General features: G+C 44.2%; 1 protein-coding gene across 1 annotated transcript in view; it reads right to left on the reverse strand.

Annotated features, from left to right (window-relative positions):
• adamts5.S (ADAM metallopeptidase with thrombospondin type 1 motif 5 S homeolog) overlaps positions 1 to 19,249 on the reverse strand; it is a 78,678-nt gene extending 59,429 nt beyond the window's left edge. Inside the window, exon 1 of the mRNA XM_018248864.2 lies at positions 17,177 to 19,249. Coding sequence (XP_018104353.1) covers positions 17,177 to 18,229 — 1,053 coding nt within the window. The 5' untranslated portion in view covers positions 18,230 to 19,249. The remainder of the gene's footprint in view (positions 1 to 17,176) is intronic.
• Positions 19,250 to 21,151: the final 1,902 nt, after the last annotated feature.

Here is a 21,151-nt window from a genome sequence, read left to right on the forward strand (position 1 = left end):
ATGTGGCCAAGCAGGGAGAGCAGCAGACTGGAGGGAAAGAAGAGTGACAGGGTAAGGGGAAGGAAGTTAGAATGAAAGAGAGGAGAGTGGGGATAGCGGCAGAGGGGAGCTAGCAAGCGCTAGGGGTGGGCAGAAGACCCTTTAACAGGTACTTACGCAGCACCCTCCTATTGTTGCACCCTAGGCAGGTTTACTTTTCTGCCTACTCTTAATTCTGGCTCTGATATCCAACCATCTGGCTATGTTTAGCCAGTATAATGTCTTTTTCATAAAAATGTCCTGTAATCATTGGATCACAAATGTCCCAGTGTCCTTTCTCAGCTGCTGGATAGGGCATCAGAAGGTGGATAAGAGGCAGTTCCCCCTAATTTTGGTTCAGATCCACTTATTTAGATCCTAAACCCATACCTCCCCAAATATGAAGAAGGCTGTGAATGACACCCAACAAGATGTCTTGTAAAATAACACCAGAATTTACCCCAGAAACCTCTGGAGTATCCATCGGCAGGCTGGATTTTTTTATGTGTTTATTTTTTTTAGCAGTTCTTTAATTTACCTTATAGCCACCCAAGGGTCACTCCATAAAGTTGCCAACCTAGACTTGGGTCCTCTGGTGCCTATATGGTACTACCCTTCCTTACCTATGTGAAATGGAGATCTTGGTTAACTACAGATAATACTTGATGTATAAATTTGCCCTTTCCATCCCCCAAATCGTTTTTTGTGTCTTTGGGTAAGCCCATTATACAGGAGCTTTAATTGCATTCTACTCCTCCTGCAGTTGCTCTGAATAACCAGGGGTGTTGGAAAATGAAAGAACTTTTTAGCAAGAAATACAATCTCATGGAGTCTGGGAATGTTTTGCCTGACCCCAGTATTCCCTAATTCCATAGAAAGATACTGTGACAGATTCAGCATTGTAAGAAAACTCAAAAGAGGTCTAGGGGGATATCTAGAAAAAACATTTGGAGATACGAAATCAACTGAATCTGATCCATTGTCTTCTTCAAGCCTGACATATCACTGTTAGAATTTCATGTCACTCCCGTATCCCCAAGCAAGTTCCAACATCACAAAGGCAGACTTGTCACCTTTCCAAAGAGATGTAAGAATGTGGACTGACAAAAGGAGAGCTGTTGTTGTATAATACAAGATACTGTTGAAACAATCTGTCAACAATCTGCTGTTCAAATCTGTTCAGGGGAAAAAAATCTGTACACATATGTGTGTGTGTGTGTCAGTAGCAGACTTTCTTTTTCAAATATGTGTTAATGTATTAACTTGCATACAAAGAAATGGCCAAGGTTTTAGGCTTTTTCTCCAAAATTAACCCACACTCCCCAAACCACTTGTTCCTACTCAATTTCAGTTTTCCTTAAAACATCAAAAAAAAAAAAAGACAAAACGGACAAAGAATGTGCTTCCAAGTTATTTCTTATTCAAATGGAAAGAACGTTTCCAGCCTGAGTCCATGGCACAAACATTGGGATTTTACAGGTTTTTGGAACTAACTTGTTTTGTCTGCAGGGAATCTCTGAGTGCTCCAAATATACGGAATTATACTATATCCTGGAGAGGTTTGAGGGTAAAAGCTTCTTGTGGCTAAAGGGTACCCTATTTAAAGTTTATTTCTTGGGGATTTTGCATGTTTGTGAGGGTACACACATCTGTTTGTTGGTATCCCAGGGGTGCACAAGCAGCTGGCCATATCCCTGCATTTTGTGGGTTTATCTTCTCAGTGCATCTGTCAGATAGTAAATTATACTCTCCATAGCCAACTGACTAACCTGTGAGCCAGTGTATGACCAACCTCCAATTGTTGGTGAAAATAGCCCCACCAACCTGGCATACATGACTTTGACATACGGGCAGTTTAAGGTTAAAGCCAAATATGCAGATCTTTCCCCAAAATGCCCACCTTCTGATATCTGGATAATCCAATCCAATGTGATTCAATCGGATCACAACGATGGGGATACAGGCTGTTGGTACAAGGACCAATGAGCCCGAGATTTTTAAATCTGTCGAAATAATATCTGGCCAAATTTTGCCCAGATATTGGTCGGGTAAGTCCACTGAAGTGCTATATACATGAGCAGAAAAGCTGCCAACTAGTACTGAAGAAGTGGAATCGGCCGTGTATGGATGGTTGCCTTAAGGGTATTGATTCAAGGATTTTGCCACCTGCTCAATTTCTAGCTCAGTTCCTAGGAGTCTAATGTGATTATTCTAATTGAGGATTAGAATAATCACATTGACCCGGGAATAGCCATGGGCAAGGTCAATGGCAATCGCCAATGCCCATCTCTGAGTGATAAGGACCTGATCAGAGACTGCACTGGCAGGGTCAGAGCAATTAGTATAAAGGGATATATTCTACCACTTTGTCACCCACATGTGAGTGAGAAACCACACCAGCTGGGAAATGGAACTGTGTGTTGTGAAGGACTCTGCTCCAAATTATATTATACTACATTCTTTTGTGAGCCATTTTGGCATGAAGCCTGTCAATGTGCAGCATTGTGTTGTACTTTTGGGCACCATATGTTTTTTGTCTTATTTGTGGGTTCTGTACTTAGTTGTTTTTGTAGCTACTGAACTGGTCTCAGTTGTGTTTGTGGTCTTTTGGTTGCATTCTATTGTATTATCTCCTCCTGCAGGTGATGATGATGATGACGATGTTGTTGATAATGAAGAAGAAGAAGAAGATTAAACTGCAGAGTTGCTTCTATAAACTGTTCCTAACATGTTTCAGTTCAGGCAGAACTTGCATTTTACAGAGAAGCAAATGTAATTCCACACCATGGAACTTGACATGATTGCTATGGCCATGCACAATGGCAATAGATACAACCTTCCAAGCACCATAGACATTCTTTGTGGGGTTAGGGGTAGTTCCCAGACCTTGGGCACAGAGCTGGTAAGGCAAAATCTAGGACTACAATTGAGAGTGCTTTCAAACAACTTGTTCACTTTGGAACATCAAAAGTGTTGGAACTTGTGATAGGAACAACTAACCTACACAGCCTCATAGCCTAGCAGGAACCTTCTCCAATATGGAGCTTCAAATGAAAAGTTTCAAGTTGACTGTTGCTGTACATATTTATCCTCTCTTCAGCCAAAGGAACAACATGCAGATCCAGCTTCTATAAATAACCATATAGAGAAGAATTCACATCAGAATTATTTAGCAAACTCTTCTCATGCTGCTGACAGCTAAATGTGCCTTCATGTTCTAGGGCCTATGTGACCTCAGTAGAAAGGGAAAATGAAGATTCGGCAGCAAAACACAGTAGTTGTCCTGTCTGAAAGGAGTTCTGTGGGAAAGCTGATAGGAGTGAAATACAGGAGTAAATAATGACAGTATCTGGGGCCAAGCATAACATGGAAACGTACAAGGGATTTAGCTGTCTAGAGATAAAAGAGGAAATTATCTGTTCTTTCTACAGGTTATGCTGACATTCCATCAACTTCCTTTGTTTCTTAACATATGCACTTTCACGGTGAAATAAACTGAAATAATAGAGGGAAATCAGTGGCAAAATCCCCCTCCTGTAAAGAATTGCCCATATAATGATCATTGACATAAGGATTTTCCATGAGACAAGGGTGACCACCATCTGGGTAAGCTGCCTGCAAAAGTGCATTTAACTTAAATAGATGAATGTTCTAATTTCAGTAAGATGAGGTGGGGAGACTCTTGAAAGCTCTTCAGTAAAAATTAAAATACTGCCCCTGCCCAGCTTTCCATGCCCCCCATAAAGGTAAATCTGGACACATACTATAAGATCCGCTTGTGTGCCAGGGTTGCCAACATACTGGACAACTGATCAATTGGGATGACCTGATTTTTTGGTGCCCCAGGCCAACTAAGGGATCATAAATGGGTTTGTATGGAGATCTGTTAGGAGAGGATGCCAGTGTGGTCTTTGCTGGATGAGATTTTCCAACCTACCCAGTTTTCAACCAGATATCGGTTAGTCAGGCAGCTAGAAGGGCCACATACACAGGCCATTAAGCTGCTGACATGGTTTGGAGGGACTGGTTCAGCGGCTTATAGGCCCATGAATTAGGCCTCTTGATCATTCTTACAGGAGGGGGTCTAGAGAGATAGGCAGTGGGGCAGACTAGGGCATCTGTGCTGCTCAGATGGCAAAATATCCCTGATTGCCCCTGGTCAAGCAGCCCATGGCAAAATAATGTAGGTCACGTGATAAATGCCACAGGGTTCACTTCAGATCTGATAGCAAATACCAATCAATCAGTTACCTGATTCCAAAGAGATGACTGTTAAATATTACCATCTGACTGACTGCTTTGGGCTATAAGAGCTGGACACTGGCACACAAAGGCTAGTAACAGCAGGGTTATACCCTTGCGTGTTTATTCTGCAAACGTGCAGAATAAACAAACAAAGGGGTCTGACCCCGAAACTTTGCACGTTTGCAGAATAAACACGCAAGGGTATAACCCTGCTGTTACTAGCCTTTGTGTGCCAGTGTCTTCTTGGACAATTTGCTGAGGGGGGTGCCGATCCCTCCAACACCGTGCACCAGGCGCCGAATTGCTGAAGGCCAGGGTTGTGCGAGCGGGCTACACTACATTGCTATAAGAGCTGGAGCAAACTCTGTTCTGTTAATACATTACCTCCAAAGTACTCTAGAACATTCCCAGCAGGTATAAATGACACACTGTGCCAAAGTTATTGAAAGAGGAAGCATAACCGAGATGGATTGGTACCGCCCCTGCTAGAGTCCCTGGTACTTAGGATCAAATCCAAGTGTCTGACCCTGAACATGTAAGTAATTAGAGGCAACAGACTAATTGTAAAAGTTCTTACAGTTGGGCATATCAGGGCATTCTGAGGGCAGTTTAAAGAGGAGAGGCAGAGAGACCCTGTAACTTCTTCATATGCCATATTGGGGGGAGGTTTGATTTTCCCAGTATTTTCTAGACCACTGGCTTAAAGGAACAGTTCAGTGTACAAATAAAAACTAGGGATGCACCGAATCCAGGATTCGGTTCGGGATTCGGCCAGGATTCGGCCTTTTTCAGCAGGATTCGGATTCGGCCGAATCCTTCTGCCTGGCCGAACCGAATCCGAATCCTAATTTGCATATGCAAATTAGGGGTGGGAGGGAAATTGCGTGACTTTTTGTCAGAAAACAAGGAAGTAAAAAATGTTTTCCCCTTCCCACCCCTAATTTGCATATGCAAATTAGGGTTTGGATTCGGTTCGGTATTCAGCCGAATCTTTCGTGAAGGATTCAGGGGTTCGGCCGAATCCAAAAAAGTGGATTCGGTGCATCCCTAATAAAAACAGGGTAAATAGATAGGCTGTGCAAAATCAAAAATGTTTCTAATATAGTTAGTTAGCCAAAAATGTAATGTATAAAGTCTGGAGTGACTGGATGTCTAACATAACAGAACAGAACACTACGTCCTGCTTTTCAGCTCTCTAACTCCGAGTTTCCCAAGGGGAACCCATGGGACATAACTAGGGTTGCCACCTTTTCCCGGTGGAGCGGGTCGTGATGTGGAGGGGCGGAATGTAACACAGAGGAGCAGGTCATGATGTCAAGGGGTGGGGCTATGATGCGGCGATCGCCAATTGGTCGATCGCCATGTCAATCATGGGGAATTTTTGAAATGGGCAGCCCTTCAAAATACCGGGCTGTCCGGGTCAAAACCAGACAGGTGGCAACCCTAGACATAACTGTTCAGTGAGTTTGCAACTGATCCTCAGCATTCAGCTCAGATTCAAAAGCAACAGTTATGACCCATGTGGCCCCCCCTCAAGTCTCTGATTGGTTACTGCCTGGTAGCCAATCAGTGGAAACCAAGAGAGCTGCAAAGCAGGAAGAAGTGTTCTGGCTATTATGTTAGACATCCAGTCACTCCAGTCTTTATACATTACATTTTTGGTTAAATAACTAGATTTAAAACATTTTTTATTTTGCACAGCCTATCTATTTACCCAGTTTTTATTTTTATACTGAACAATTACTTTAATGTTCACTAAGAATTCTGGGCATCCATAGGTTTTTGTACAGTATTTCTCAAAAGTATTGCTCTGCATTCTGTTTTTCTCTTTTAAACCTTACACCCCAGTGCAAGTCTAAGACATCATATGAGCCGGTGAACAGTGAGGGACACATCTCGTTGGCAATAACATATCAGGTCACCCCAGGTAGCGCTGCCGGAGAGATTTCATATATTTATGCCAAAGTTTTACATTGTCATGTGCTCGCTTTATGCATACTTTTCCCTGCACCTGAGAGCTACTGACTGCTTGTGAAATGTTCTCGTTTGACAGCTAAAATGCAAATATTATTCTGCTAGCACACAGGCACGAAGTTCAAAGTAGCCCATGCTAGTAAACAGAAATGGAAAATGTACCTCACGCGTTTCGCCTGCTTGGAGGATAAATACACTGTTAGGATGTGCAAAAATCCAGCCTGGCAGGAGGCTGAGCCAATCACACCTAGACATGCTTGTTTGGAGTTTAGTTTAGAAATGAGTAAACTGCAGTCATCCAGATATTCACGAAACAAAAACTTTTAGCCCCCACCCCAACAGATTCTCGTTTAATAACAACTGCAAGACTGTATCTGGCACTGGGGATTGCAAACATTTATAGTAATATTTGTAACTGGGGATGCGCCCCTTTTAATTATTCCATTTAACCTGCCCCTGAAGCCCTCTGGTGCTGAGAGTTGTAGTTCAGTTAGATGAAGGTTATAGTCAGAGTTGGACTGGATCCTAGGGGGCCCACCAGCGCTGTAAAACAAGGGCCCTCCTGGCAGTCCCAGGGGACCCCCTCCTACCCTTAAAACTGTTGGCGCTGGCACGCTCATGCGTGAATATGCGGCTCGCATACACAGAAGAAGTTCCTTGCCAATGGAGACAATGCCAGCCAATGGAGCAAGTCTGGGCCGGCGGGGCCCATGAGGGCCGGGGCCCTCCGGTTTTTTTCCCGGTGTCCCACCTGCCCAGTCCAACCCTGATTATAGCCCTCTAAAGGAATTCAGCATTAGGCTAAATAGATCAATAGTGTAACTGGGGACACATATAACATACAAGTGTTGCAGGCATTAATTTTAATCAGCAGTAGGGTTGCCACCTTTCTGTTTGGCCAACTCCGGGCAGAGGGCGAGGCGGGGCAGTTGAGGTCGGGGCAGGTGACCTAGGGGGTGGATCAGGTTATGTAAGAGGCGGGTAAGAAGAATTTCACCGGCACACAGGAATTGTAGTAGCAGGGCAAGCCCTTGCAATTTTATTATGCAGTAGTGCAACGTTTCGGGGTCACGCCCCTTTGTCAAGCATATGTAAGAGGCGGGGCCATTTTCATAGGGGTGGGGCATGAGAGAGACATGTGACATGATTTACATCAATGTCCTGTCTGGATTTGGAAATGCGGACAGACAGTTTTCACCCTAACAGCCCTTCATAAAACCAGGCTGTCCTGGTAAAAACCAGACAGGTGGCAACCCTGATCAGCAGCATAGCTAGGAATTACTGGGCTCCACAGGAAAATCATTTTAAGATATAAAATAAGATCTTTTTTGTAAATGATGGTGCTGGTCTGATCAACTGCACCCACAGCATTTTTTGGCACTGTCATAACACACTGCAGCCCCCAAGTTTTTTTATGAGAGGCCCAGCACCACCCCCTGCCCCAAACTCCATTAAGACTTTATCATCAGCAAACCCCCAGGCCTTTTGTCTCCAGACATCTGCAAATGATATCATCCAGGGAGTGACGTCACAATCACTTCTCTTGAGACTGTGACACTCCGGAAGGGGCAGCTGGATATGCCATGATGATGTTCCCTGGTTTAGGCCTGATAGATTCAATCTTTAGGCCCCTCTGCAGGCACAGTGTCTGCTCCTTCTACATGTGAGATACAACGTGCAGAGTTTGGTGGTTGAGCAATGTGCCATGGGTACAGGTACAGCTGATTAGAATAGCCTCTATTAACTCATGCCTGGTGGAACGCATTAAATCCCAAAGCACAGGAGTGCAAGGGTCAACGCCTGTATGTACGGGCCCTTAGATGTGCCTGCTTTTAGGTGGTAATGAGGACGGTGGCAGTTTCCTAGCAACAAGCTTCACACATCCAAAAAAGTTGGCCCAATCCCGTTACTTTTTGTTTCAGATTCAATAAAAACAAACGTGCTGAGGTCATTTCTACTCCCAATTGCTTTGCCATTCAGGCTGGGGCTCCATTGTTAGTGGGGTTAACTGAGGCAAATCATTACTAACATAAATATCACTTTACCGAGGTGCATACAGGATTACAGGGCACCGGCAGCAGAAATCCTGATTTTAAATTCCAGACACGTTGCCTCATTGTTTTTAACCTCTTTTTTTCTTTAGGAAAAAGAAAAAGGTGGTGTTGGGGGGGGGACCTTGGCCGGGGCCTTTAAGGCATATGCTTCTCGTTACCGTATGTAGGTTATTGCCTGTCTATTTATAGCCCAGCCACAATGAATGTTGTGTACATTGCACTATAAAATTACACAAGTAGTTTATTTAAGGAACTGATTGTGTTCAGATGCTTTCTCTGATGTTACTGGCACAGAGAGGTTCGGCACAGGGAGGGAAGGGACAAACCCATAATATATATATATATATATATATATATATATATATATATATATATATATATATATATATATATATATATATATATATATATATATATATATATATGAGACAAATTACAGCTGCTGCTGAACTACAACTCCAGCCGTCTGGGACCTTGGTAAAGCTGGCAACATACGGAATTAATTGTCAGGGAGACTTTACCAATGGGCATTGAGCTATAAAGAATTGCCCACATGCAAAGCGTTTAAATGGACGCAAAACGGGCCACACTATTCACTTGTACCTATGCACACTCCTTAGAATATGCACCCATTCAGCCTGCTGGGATGAAACTGACTCAAGTCTAAATCAAAGTGCCCAATGGAAACAAATGTACCCTGGAATTAAAGGAACAGTAACACTAAGGGGCAAATTCACTAAGCGCCGAAGCGCCGAACGCTAGCGTCAATTCGCTAGCGTTGGGCATTTTCGTTACTTCGCAAATTCACTAATGAACGCTGGCGTAGATTCGCTAGTGTTACTTCGCACCCTTACGCCTGGTGAATTTTCGCTACGGACGTAACTACGCAAATTCACTAACTCGCGCATTGTACTGAACGCTACCTTTTACGCTAGACTTCCTTCGCCACCTCAGACCAGGCGAAGCGCAATAGAGTAAATAGGGATTGCTTCAAAAAAAGTCAACATTTTTTCTAAGTCCCAAAAAACGCTGGCGTGTTTTCTACATTATGGGTGATAGGCTGAAAAAGATCTAAATTTTTTTTGGGGCTCCCCTACTTCCCCCCTACATTTCCTGACTCATGGCAACTTACCTATATAGTGGGCACATGTGTAGGGCAAAATAAAATTTTTATTTGATTATTTGAAGGTTTTCTAGGCATTTGTAGTGCCAGTGTCGGACTGGGGGTCCTGGGCCCACTGGGACTGTTACCTCGGGGGCCCCCACACAGTGTCAGACTGGGACATAAGGGGCCCACCCAAAGACCTTAGACCAGGGGCCCACTCTCAGTACTATTATTCTTCCTCTACTCACTCAACCTCTATTCTCTTAGTCTCTTTTCTTTACATATTATAATCTATTAATCCATCTATTTATCCTCTTTGTTCTCACAGAAATTGGTAATGGCCATGAAATAGGCCAAATGTTAAGTAGCAGGAGGGCCCACTGACACCTTGGCCCACCGGGAGTTTTCCTGGTATCCCGGTGGGCCAGTCCGACACTGTGTAGTGCTGATACGTATTCCTCCATTGAAATTTGAATTTGGCGCCGTATGCAAATGAACCATCGCTAGCGAAACTTCGCTTCTCTTGGCGAATCAACGCTAGCGCAACTTCGCAAACTTACGCTACCCCTGTGCGCAACTTCGGATTTTAGTGAATTTGCGGAGCTCTGGTGAAAATACGCCTGGCGAAGTTGCGCCTGGCGCAACTTCGAATCTTAGTGAATTTGCCCCAATGTGTTTTAAACTAATGCAAATATCATGTAGTGTTGTCCTGCACTGGTAAAACTGATGTGTTTGCTCCAGAAACACTACTATAGTTCATATAAACAAGCTGCTGTGTCAAGGGAATATGAATTTGAATAAAACAGTTTCCCCTTTCCCTGAATTAAAGGGGGCCTGGATTTAGCTTTGAGACGAGTGGTTGGATTGGGGTACACTGAATGCACAAGGGAAAAGAAAGCGAAACAGCGCCACTCCCCAAAGAATGTCCGGCAATCAAATGCATTGCGTGCCATCTGGGAGAGCCGTTTCCACTTGCCATTGCAGAGATATTTTTTTCCCCCTTAAGCCTCAGTTGTTGAAATGCCTTTATAATCCCCGAGACTGGCATGTAACTTATGACTTGAGAAAAACATAGGAAGAGAGAGAGAGAGAACAAATTCAATTCATCTGAAGCTACAGAGGCTGCCAAGTCCCCTGTGCTTGCCAGGAGCAGGTTTATTTCTCTTAAAGGACATTTCTGGCTGTGTTTATTGCGGTGATTTTTGAAGGCATGTGCGGGCAGGTGGGTTCCCCCTTGTGCTGGCTGTGGTGCATTCTAGCACCTTTTAAGGAGTGGTGAGTGTCAGAGGAACAAAAAACAAAGAGGGATGAATGCAGGTATAATGACTTCTGCAGCACAACTTGCACTGACAGTGTCGGACTGGGGTGCCAGGGGCCTTCCAAAACCTTAGTCCATGGGCCCATTCTCCAAACTATTTCTCCTCTTCCTCACCTCACTCAACCTCTATTCTTCAAGTGTCTTTTCTTTCTATTCTATTTTTTATTATTCTATCTATTTAGTCCGACTGTTCCCATACAGAAGTAGGTATTAACCATGAAATAGGCCAAATACTTAGAAGCAGACGGGCCCACTGACACTTGGGCCCACTGGGAGTTTTCCTGGTATCCTTGTGGGCCAGTCCGACACTGTAACAGAACCAGGGGGATACCAGCATCCTAATGGGGCATTTAAAGGAGAACTAAAACTTAAAAATGAATATAGCTAAAAGTGCCATATTTTATAGACTGAACTTATTGCACGAGGCTAAAGTTTCAGCTTGTCAATGGCAGCAATGATCCAGGACTTCAAACTTGTCACAGGGGGTCGCCATCTTGGAAAGTGTCTGTGACACTCACATGCTCAGTGGGCTCTGAGCAGCTGTTGAGAAGCTAAGCTTAGGGCTCGTCACTAATTATCCAGCAGAAAATGAGGTTCCCCTGTAATATAAGCTGATGCTACAGGGCTGATTATTAAATTCTGATGCTAATTGCACTGGTTTCTGTGCTGCCATGTAGTAATTATCTGTATTAATTACTAATCAGCCTTATATTGTGACATTTCTATTCTATGTGTACTGTATATTGTGAGTGGGTCCCTAAGCTCAGTAAGTGACAGCAGCACAGAGCATGTGCAGTGAATCAGCAGAAAAGAAGATGGGGAGCTACTGGGGCATCTTTGGAGACACAGATCTTTACTGCTAAAGGGCTGTGGTTGCCTTGGGCTGGTACAAAAACCCAAAACATAATGTACAACATTCTAGCTACTTATTTAATTAAGCTTTAGTTCTCCTTTAAAAGTGATAGCTGTGCCAAGCATAAGGCCAGACTGAGGGTGGTAAGTGATCTGCATGGCCATCTATAGGGCTAAGGAAAGGGCCCATGAATGGAAACAAGGACCAGAAGTTAACGTAATGTGCCTTTAGTTATAAGCGAATCTGTCCCGTTTTGTTTCACCAAAAATTTTGGGAAACTCCGAAAAAATGTGCGAAATTGGAAAAAAAATTGCGAAACGCATTGAAGTCAAAAGGCGTCAAAATAATTTTGAGGCGAGACAATTTTGACACGAGCAACTGTTTTTATATACGCGCGACTCTTTTGTCCACATGCATTAAAGTCAATGGGCGTCTGAATAGTTTTGACGTGTGTCCATTTTGACAAGCAAAAAAATTTTTGGACGCAGCAAATGTTTCCATGGCAAATTTTCGTAGCAGTTGCGCAAAAACATTTGTAGTACAAATTCGCCGCAAAGCCATGCCTGACGAATAGACTAGTGGTCATTGGCTAGCTTTAACTGAACTAGGACTACCCCCCAATGGGCTTGTTGAAGTGGCAGCACCACGAGGAATGATGTCTGGATCAGATCTGCCCCGGGACCTGTAAAGTATTGGTTTTATTTCTGAATGTGGACCTGGAGCAAGCTTTGGAGTGTTACAGAACCAACCATAGCAGTTTCCTTACAAATAGCAGAGCATTAAATGCAACCTACTGATTGGCTGCTATGAGTTATGTTAGTTACTATTATATTATCCTTATATAAATCAACATCTGTTTAAATCTGACACTCCCTGAGTTACAGGTGGAAGGGGTTTTCAGTTGCCAGATTTGGCCAGGACCCTTAATGAATTTGGGGTGGCTCAAGGTAAGTATTTCTTGTGGTTTCTTTCTGCATCTCTCCAATTTAGCACTAAAATCTCTGTGGTTGCTATAGGTAGTGATGGGCGAATTTGCGCGATGTGCCGCGGGCGAATAAATTCGCAAAACGGGTGTGAAAGTTTGCCGGTGAAAAAAACGGACGCTGGCGTCAAAAACGGATGCCGGCGTCAAAAACGAGATGCCAGCGCCGTTTTGCAAATTTTTGATGGAAATTTGCAAATTTTTCAGCGAAGCGAAACAACGCAAATTCATCCATCACTAGCTATAGGCACTTACCCTACCAACAATATACTAGCAGGGGAGATTATAAAACAGGTGTATTCTTTATTCCGGATCAACCAATCAAAACATTGCTGCAACTGACCAATTGGAACTATTCTGGAGTAATATTACTCCTGTTCTGGGAATTCCCAGTGTAGCAAGTGAAAGCCTGGAAGTTGAATACAGACTCTTACGGACGGGCGTTTTGTCCTGCTTTTCCCTGGGGTGAATCTCTCTCCTGCATCTAGGAGAAGGTCCTGCACTGTACTTTCTGGTTTCTAAGGTTACTGACCCTAGCAACCAGGCACATTTTTAAATTCCAATTGCCATCCATGCACAGCTGCATCATGTTATGATGTACTATTTCAGGTTAACTTCCCCTTTTACACTAACAGTTGGGATAACAGGATTCCTATAATCCTTAGTTAGTCTCCGTAGGTCAGGATTCCCATTAACGCTCTTTCCACCCACCGCAGTATCCCTGTAGTACCAACGCCTTTCCTTTAGGCTCAGGGCGCTATAAAATACATTGCAGCCATCCAAGGGAAAAAAAAAAAAGTCCAGTCAGCTGAGCAAAGTCTCCGGGGCCTCATTTCAGCTGTCAGCTGCAAAACTGACATTTGCAGTCACCCCCACTCCCCCCCCTGCCCAAACTGCGTAATTGGTTTATAAAATGTTCAGTGTGGCCCCAGGCAAAATTGGAGCAGAAAACCGAACTGTTTTCAACTATTTCCCATCAAGCCCGGGCTCTGTTTGGTCTAAATGGAAAAAAAAAGTGTTCTGTGGATTAATTAATGAAATACAGCCATGCAGTATACAGTTGATATAATGGCATGGTGGACTGCTATACTTGCTATGATACTACAACCTTCAGAATTCAGCTGTGCAACATGTGTTCCTCCAGTTGTTGTTAAACTACAACTCCCAGCATACCACCAAGCTCAAAAGATTGTCAGGGTTACCGAGAGCCGTCCTTACAGAAGATCTGGATTCCAACTGAACTGGATTCCAAACAGCCACCTGTGTTTCCAGCCTTCGCTGCTGCTGATATTTTGTTTGGCTTTCCAGGTAGTGTTGAACTTCAACTCCCGGATGAATACTGTCGGTGATTGCTGGGATTTACAGATCAAGGACATCTGGAGGCTGCAGGTTGCCCTAGACTTGTACAGTTGACTCCTTGCCATTTGATTGCACAGGAAACTAACACCCTGCATGACTCACTATGGTCAAAATATCCAGAAACAAATATGTAACAACGGAGAAAGAAGGAACCCAAAATTGTGCAGCAAGTTTAAATATTGTAAAGGCACCCAGTGCTGAAAGTGTTCACTTAAGTGTACTTCCCCTTTAAATTCTCCGTTAATAGTAGTGATACATGCAGTCAGTAGTGATGGGTGAACTTATTTGGCAGGCGCAAATTTGCGGTGAATTTCCATATTTCGCCACCGGCGAATAAATTTGTGAATTTGCTGTGAAAATTCGCCGGCGTAAACATTTTTTTTGACGCCGCGACAATTAAGTGGTTAAATAGTGGATTCGGTGCATCCCTAACAGAAATATCACAGGTTGTTTGCGCTTATGGAGGTACCCTGCCGGCGTGTATGTTCCCCCTCGTGGCTTCCCCTGAGATCAGGTGTGACCTCACTTCCTGCCTGACGCGTTTCGCCTACCAATGGGCTTCCTCAGAAGCATGATTAACTGTGGTGCAGACTGCAGCGGTTATTGGGCAGCCATGTAGTTTTGATCTAAATCATTTATTATCCATACAGCCTGCTGAATCCATATGTATCTGCTTTTTTTGGGGGGAGGTGGGGGGAAGTAGTAACTCCGATTATGTTAATCAGCACAGGTATGCTACTGGCTATCAGGGCCGGAACTAGGGGTAGGCAGAGTAGGCACATGCTTAGGGCGCAAAGGTGGAGGGGCGCCAGGCACGTACTTACTCCCACCCCTAGTCCGGTCCCTTCTCTGCCGACCGCCCACTGTCCTATGCATGCGTCAATTTGCGCATGCGCAGAAGCGTTTTTCACGCATGCACAGAATTGTTTTTTCATGCAGAGGCGTCTTTTCGCGCATGCGGAGAAGCGTATTTCCGCGCATGCGTAGAAGCGTATTTCCGCGCGTGTCAACACTAATTGGATGCCTGTTGACTTTAACGCCATCTTCAGCTTGGACGCGGGCGTCGATTTCTGATCTTCAAGGTTTTTCGTGAAAATTTCTTGATTTATTTGTGAAAATGTCAGATTTTCAAGATTTTTCGTGAAAATTTTAGAATTTAACAATTTTTTTTCTGTGAAACTTTCCAATTTCACGGTTTTCCCGCAAAGTTTTCACCGTTTCGTGAATTTTGCTGGAAATTTGTTGGCAAAACAGGAGATCGCTCGCGTCAACATCGGCGTGTATACACTATTCAGACGCCCATTGACTTTAATGCCAGCGTCATCTTGGACGCGGGCGTCAATTTCCGATTTTCACGATTTATTCGTGAAAATGTACAATTTTCATTATTTATTCGTGAAACTTTCCTATTTCATGATTTTCCCGCAAATTTTTGGAATTTTGCGGGCAATTTGTGAATTCTTCCGCGAAGCGAAACGGGAGATCGATCGCGTTGAAATCGTTGTGTGTCAACACTATTAGGATGCCCATTGACTTTAAAACTTTCTGATTTCACGATTTTCCAGCAAATTTTTCACCATTTCGCAAATTTTGCGGGAAATTCGTTAATTTTTTGGTGAAGTGAAATGGGAAAAATTCACTCCTCACTACTTGGAAGCCCAAACCACTGGAATGTTGAACAAAGTCATCAAAGCTGTTTCTCTGATGGGTCAAAACAACAACTCCCAGCATGCTGTGCAAGCCAAGGGAGGAGCTGATGTTTCCAACAGCTGGAGGGGCGTGTGACACTAGGGCTGCGAGGGTTTGGGATGGAAGGAGAATCCATATGGAAATTAGGGTTTGTCTGGGGAAATGTGCACTGTTCACCCCAGCACTAAACACGCAAACACACAAACACGCACATGTTTTCCTATTATATAAGCCAAAGGCCGACACGTATTTCTTTGAAGGATAGATGGGAAAAGGAGATAATATGACAAGAATGCTCAGACACACAAGAGAGGAGGCTCCAGCCCAGGGCCCTTGATGTTTGAGGATTGTACTTGTTTATTCCGATTCCCCCTAATGTCAAGGAATTGCTGAGGTGTGTGCAGAACACATGTTCTCTCTCTCTCTCTCGGAGCTCAAAGGGAATGACTGTGCATGGGAAGCGGCGCTGTGCTGCCAACACTAATTGGCTATGGGGATGGGGTAGGGGGGAGCAAGAAGTGCACCTGTTTCAGCCCTAGGAAGCTTGCCAGCAATACAGAAAACTCTCATGGAACAGCCACCTCACCCCCCTTCCTTAAAGGAAATCACCATCCTGTATCTAGATGTGAGCTGCAGACTGCACTGATTATTGAACAGCCATGCACTGAATTGGCATGCTGATTTCACATATACCCACTGAACAGACTAAGGCAGTGATTTATACATAAGACATCAAGAAATCCATCAGAGGGTTAAAGTTTCAGACGTAACTTGAAACTGGCTCACATGTAACTTGAAACTCGCTAAAAATGAAACATCATTGTTTTCTATTGAGTCAACCACACAGGTACACATGATAGATTGTCCCCACACTTCTTCCATTGTTGCTTAATTTAGACCTTTCTGGCTATTGGAGAGCGTTTTATATTTTCTGATGACAGACTATGCCACACAGCTGACTTGTAACAGGCAAAAAAACCTACATCATTGTTTTCTATGGCATAAACCACATGAGCTACGCATGGTAGAATGTCAGCCTACTACTTCTGCACAAATTGCTGCTTAAAAACCTATCCTGTTTGTCTATTAGAGGTTTTTCCTGACGGGCTATTCCACCCAAGGGGCTGTTCGCTAGCTATTTGTAGCAATCTAAAAAGTGTGTGCCATTGTTTTCTATGGAATAAGCCACACAGGCACATAGTTGATGTTCACCCTTCTGCTAACTACATGTAGCATCTGTGCAATGCACTAGAGTCAAGCCTGAAACATGTCGTGTGGATGCAAAATAAAAATTTCAATTGACAGGTATTCTGCTTTCAGTGTGTGATTCCCAAACTCATAAATACACTGTTAATATAAGCAGGAGGCCAGGAACCACCACTATCTACTACTAAAGTACAGCTATTGTGTGCAATACTGTTGTAGAGTCAAGTTCATGTCATTGGTGATAGTGTATTTTATTTGAAAAAAAAAAAAAAATTACCTTGGGTTTAACACTCTAAGGAGGTAAAAGGTAAAAGTAAAATAGAAGAACAACCCATCCCCTTATAGATAAATAGATATTTGTTCTAGTACCTACCTCCCTGGTGAAGAGAATGGCCGCATCATAGTGCTGATCGTGCTCATCATCCAGTTGGTTGTGCTGATGTTGCCACTTGCAGAAGTTCTTCAGGGTGGTGGCCGCGTTCTTGTTCACCTCCGGCCCCTTGTCCTTGTCTGTCAACATCACCACCTTGACCACAGCCAAGCGGATATGGTTTTCAATGCTGGGATGATTGTACAGGCGAGAAGCAATAGAAGCCAAAGTCAACAGGTAGTGGTGGAGGTCCTTCCCGTACTTCTTGGCCATGGACTCGTCGGCCACCAGCAGGAGCTCCACCTGTCTGGACTTGGATATGGACCTCCTCTGGCGTTTCTTTAGGGTGGTCGTCTGGAAAAACGTTTCTTTGAGGTTGGGGTCAGCAGGAACCGAGGTCTGGTTGGCTTTCTGAGGGTTCTCCTGGGTTTGCTGGTGTTTGTGGGGGTGCCCATGCTTGTGAAGCCTTTTCTTTAAGCCGTGGGTCTCACAACTGGCCCTGGTGGGCACAGTCTCAAAGCTAAAGTGATCCTTGATGAAGGCATGGAGCACCCTCTCAGAACCATCACTGTAGACATGTCCTTCACCTGCTGAGCCTTTGATCAGGGGCTTGATGGTGTAGTGGGCATGTTTGACTGCAAAGTAGCCATCCAAGCCCCCACATAGGTTGAAGACAGCCAGAGACTGGGGGTTGGAGTCCACTGTCCCCCTGTAGAAGCAGTGGCTCTGGAAACGGTGCTGAGGATGGAGGCGTCCCAGGTACCTGGTGCTGAAGTGGGGAGACAGCAGCAACTCATCCCTCTCCAAGTCCAGCAGAAACTTCTTTCCATCCGCGTACAAAATGTAGCCCATCTTGCCCCCGCCGGCGTAAATCTGGTCGATATTCTGCACGATGCCGCTGCGCCTCTGGTGTTCGCCCTGGTGATGTTTATAATGGGCAGGTGGATCGGACCGGCCGTTGGAGTCGGCAGTTTTGTTAGAAAGCTCAGCGGCGGCAGCGGCAAAGTGCAACTTACCAGCCAGAAACAGCAGCAGGAGGCTCTGGAGCAGCACCATTGTTCACTTACACAGAGAGCGAGGAAAAAATATATATATATATAAACAAATGGTCTGGGATAAATCAGCCACAGGAATAAAAACGTCAAGAGAAGCAGGAACCGGTCAAAACTTTGCAGCAGCAGCAGATTGTCGCTGCCTTCCCCAGCCTGGATACACAATAGGCTGGAAACTCCCAGCTCTTGTTACAACGTATCACAAGGATGCAAACTGTCAGCTGTATCTCAGCAAACTGCCAGCTACGCTGTATCTCTGCAAACTGCCAGCTCTTCGGACATTGGAGCCCTGCTAACTGTCAGCTCTTCGACACAAGGGATCTCTAGCAGTCGCACTGTTAATATTTAATCAACCGCCTTTGCTCAAGGACTTTCCCGGACTGGATGCAGTTCTTGCGCCTTTGTGGCTGGTCCAAGGGGGAGGAAGACGCAGAACAGAGACGCGCGTCTGAGCGCAATAACCGGCTGGAGTAGTCCGAGCGCTTTGCCTCTTTTTTTGTTGTTGTTGTTGTTGTAGTTGTGTCTCCCCCTTCTCCTCCAGCCCAGGGTGGATACGAACATGAAGAGAAGAGAGAAGTGAAGATGAGAGGAGGTGGAACAATAAATTTATACTGGAATGCCATTTTCAATGAGTCGTCACTGCAGGCTGCCTCTTAAAGGGAGAGATTTTTTTTTGGAGCAGCCCTCCCACTCCAATAATAATCCCAAGCGCAGGGAGAGTGTTATGTGTTTGCAGCTCTTTCCATCCTCGCCAGGATCCTATTTCCCAACTTGTCGCTGACCTGACTCGATGCGTCTTTGTTGCATCATTTTAGTGTCTTGTCCTGGAAATGGAGTTGGAGGGTGTTGTAATGGCTTGGGCAGGAGGGACACCAGGGGAAGGATATGTGCAAGTGCTGGATATAAACAGAGCTGAGTATTCCAGTAAGGTTGCTGCTATTAATTCTGTGGGGCTCTTAAAAAACCCCAATGATGCTGAACCTGCTCCATCCTGTTACAACTCCCAGCATTACTTGCTCCACACCTTGCAAGGGGATGTGCAGAGAGGTTTAGTTTAACAGCACTTTGAAGGTTGCAGGTTGGACACCCCCTGGTGTTAAAGGAGAACTAAAGTCTAACTAAAGAAGTAGCTAGAAATGTTGTACATTATGTTTTGTGCTTCTGTACCAGCCCAAGGCAACCACAGCCCTTTAGCAGTAAATATCTGTGTCTCCAAAGATGCCCCAGTAGCTCCCCATCTTCTTTTCTGCTGATTTACTGCACATGCTCTGTGCTGCTGTCACTTACTGAGCTTAGGGACCCACTCACAATATACAGTACACATAGAATAGAAATGTCACAATATAAGGCTGATTAGTAATTAATACAGATAATTACTACATGGCAGCACAGAAACCAGTGCAATTAGCATCAGAATTTAATAATCAGCAAACCTGTAGCATCAGCTTATATTACAGCCAGGGAAGCTCATTTTCTGCTGGATAATTAGTGACAAGCCCTAAGCTTAGCTTCTCAACAGCCAATCAGAGCCCACTGAGCATGTGAGTGTCACAGACACTTTCCAAGATGGTGACCCCCTGTGACAAGTTTGAAGTCCTGGATCATTGCTGCTATTGACAAGCTGAAACTTTAGGCTGGTGCAATAAGTTTACTATATTATGGCATTTTAAGCTATATTAATTTGTAGGGTTTAGTTCTCCATTAAGGTGTTGGTATGAGGGAACCTAGCAGTTATAATTCACTTTATATATCTATATATAGATGGACTGGCGCAGACCCTCTTTCAGTGCAGACCCCACATTCACATCCAGTTCGATGCAAGAGGAATAGTGGATGCAAAGCTCAGTAATGCTTAAATCAGCCAGTGATGATTTAGGAATAAGCACATTAGGCCACATGCCCAGTGGCTCATGTCAGAAAAGGGAGGCAGAATTGTGTTTAATTACAGTAGACATCTCCTTGATGCCAGGGCCAGATTTACATAGTGGACACCCCAAGGCCTCCTGTTATTTATCCCCCCATCCCTTCCCCTTTATACATGCAAATTATCGGACCAATGGGGATTGGAGCACGGGAAGTTTAAAAAACTATTGTATCTCCTACACAACCCCAGTGTTTCTGAACCATGTTGATGTGGTTGGACAATATGCCGCCCCTAAAACCCTGCCATCCTAGGTCCGGGCCTTGGTGATTTTTCCACAAATCCGGGCCTGCTTGATGCTGAACTACAACTGCCACTATTGAGAGTTGCACTGCAACAGCATCTCAGATGGACACGGGTTAAATATGTTCCGAATGTCCATGTGTGTTACAAGCACAAGGGTAAAAGCCAGTGTAGCATTGCTTAAACTGAACTGAAATCTATAGAAGAGCGAGGGGCATGTGTGGACTTGGCTTTATTTTGAGATTAGTTGGAATTTTTTAGGGAACCGATACTGACAATTTGCCACAGGCAAGAAATGTGCCATTCCTCCTGTCTGCAAAATTTGACTTTAGAAAAGGGTGTTCCCCCACTCATCTAATCATATACTGTATATACTGTATATATATAGACATCCACTTATAGTCACAATGGAAGTAGGCTTGCCTTTAATCCACTATGGATTTAGATATTAGCACCTATTTGTCCCACCCCAGGCCCTCATCAAAGTCACAGTAGATAAGTTTAATTCCTGTCCTTTCTGCTGTCACTATGGTTGTTATATAAAACCCTTAAACTGCCAGCCACCATATAATAATGCTATAGTTACATACACAGTCTTGAGCTGGCAGCCACTGTATTACACAGTAATGCCATGTTTATATGCACAGCAGCCACTATATAATAAGGAGATTACACTTGCAAGCAGTATGTAGTAATGTTGTACTCGGTACTCAATACTGCCCATCCTATGCCCTTGTTTGCCCTCCCAGCTTTAGTACCATG

This window comes from Xenopus laevis, chromosome 2S, assembly GCF_017654675.1.
Source record: "Xenopus laevis strain J_2021 chromosome 2S, Xenopus_laevis_v10.1, whole genome shotgun sequence".
NCBI lineage: Eukaryota > Metazoa > Chordata > Amphibia > Anura > Pipidae > Xenopus > Xenopus laevis.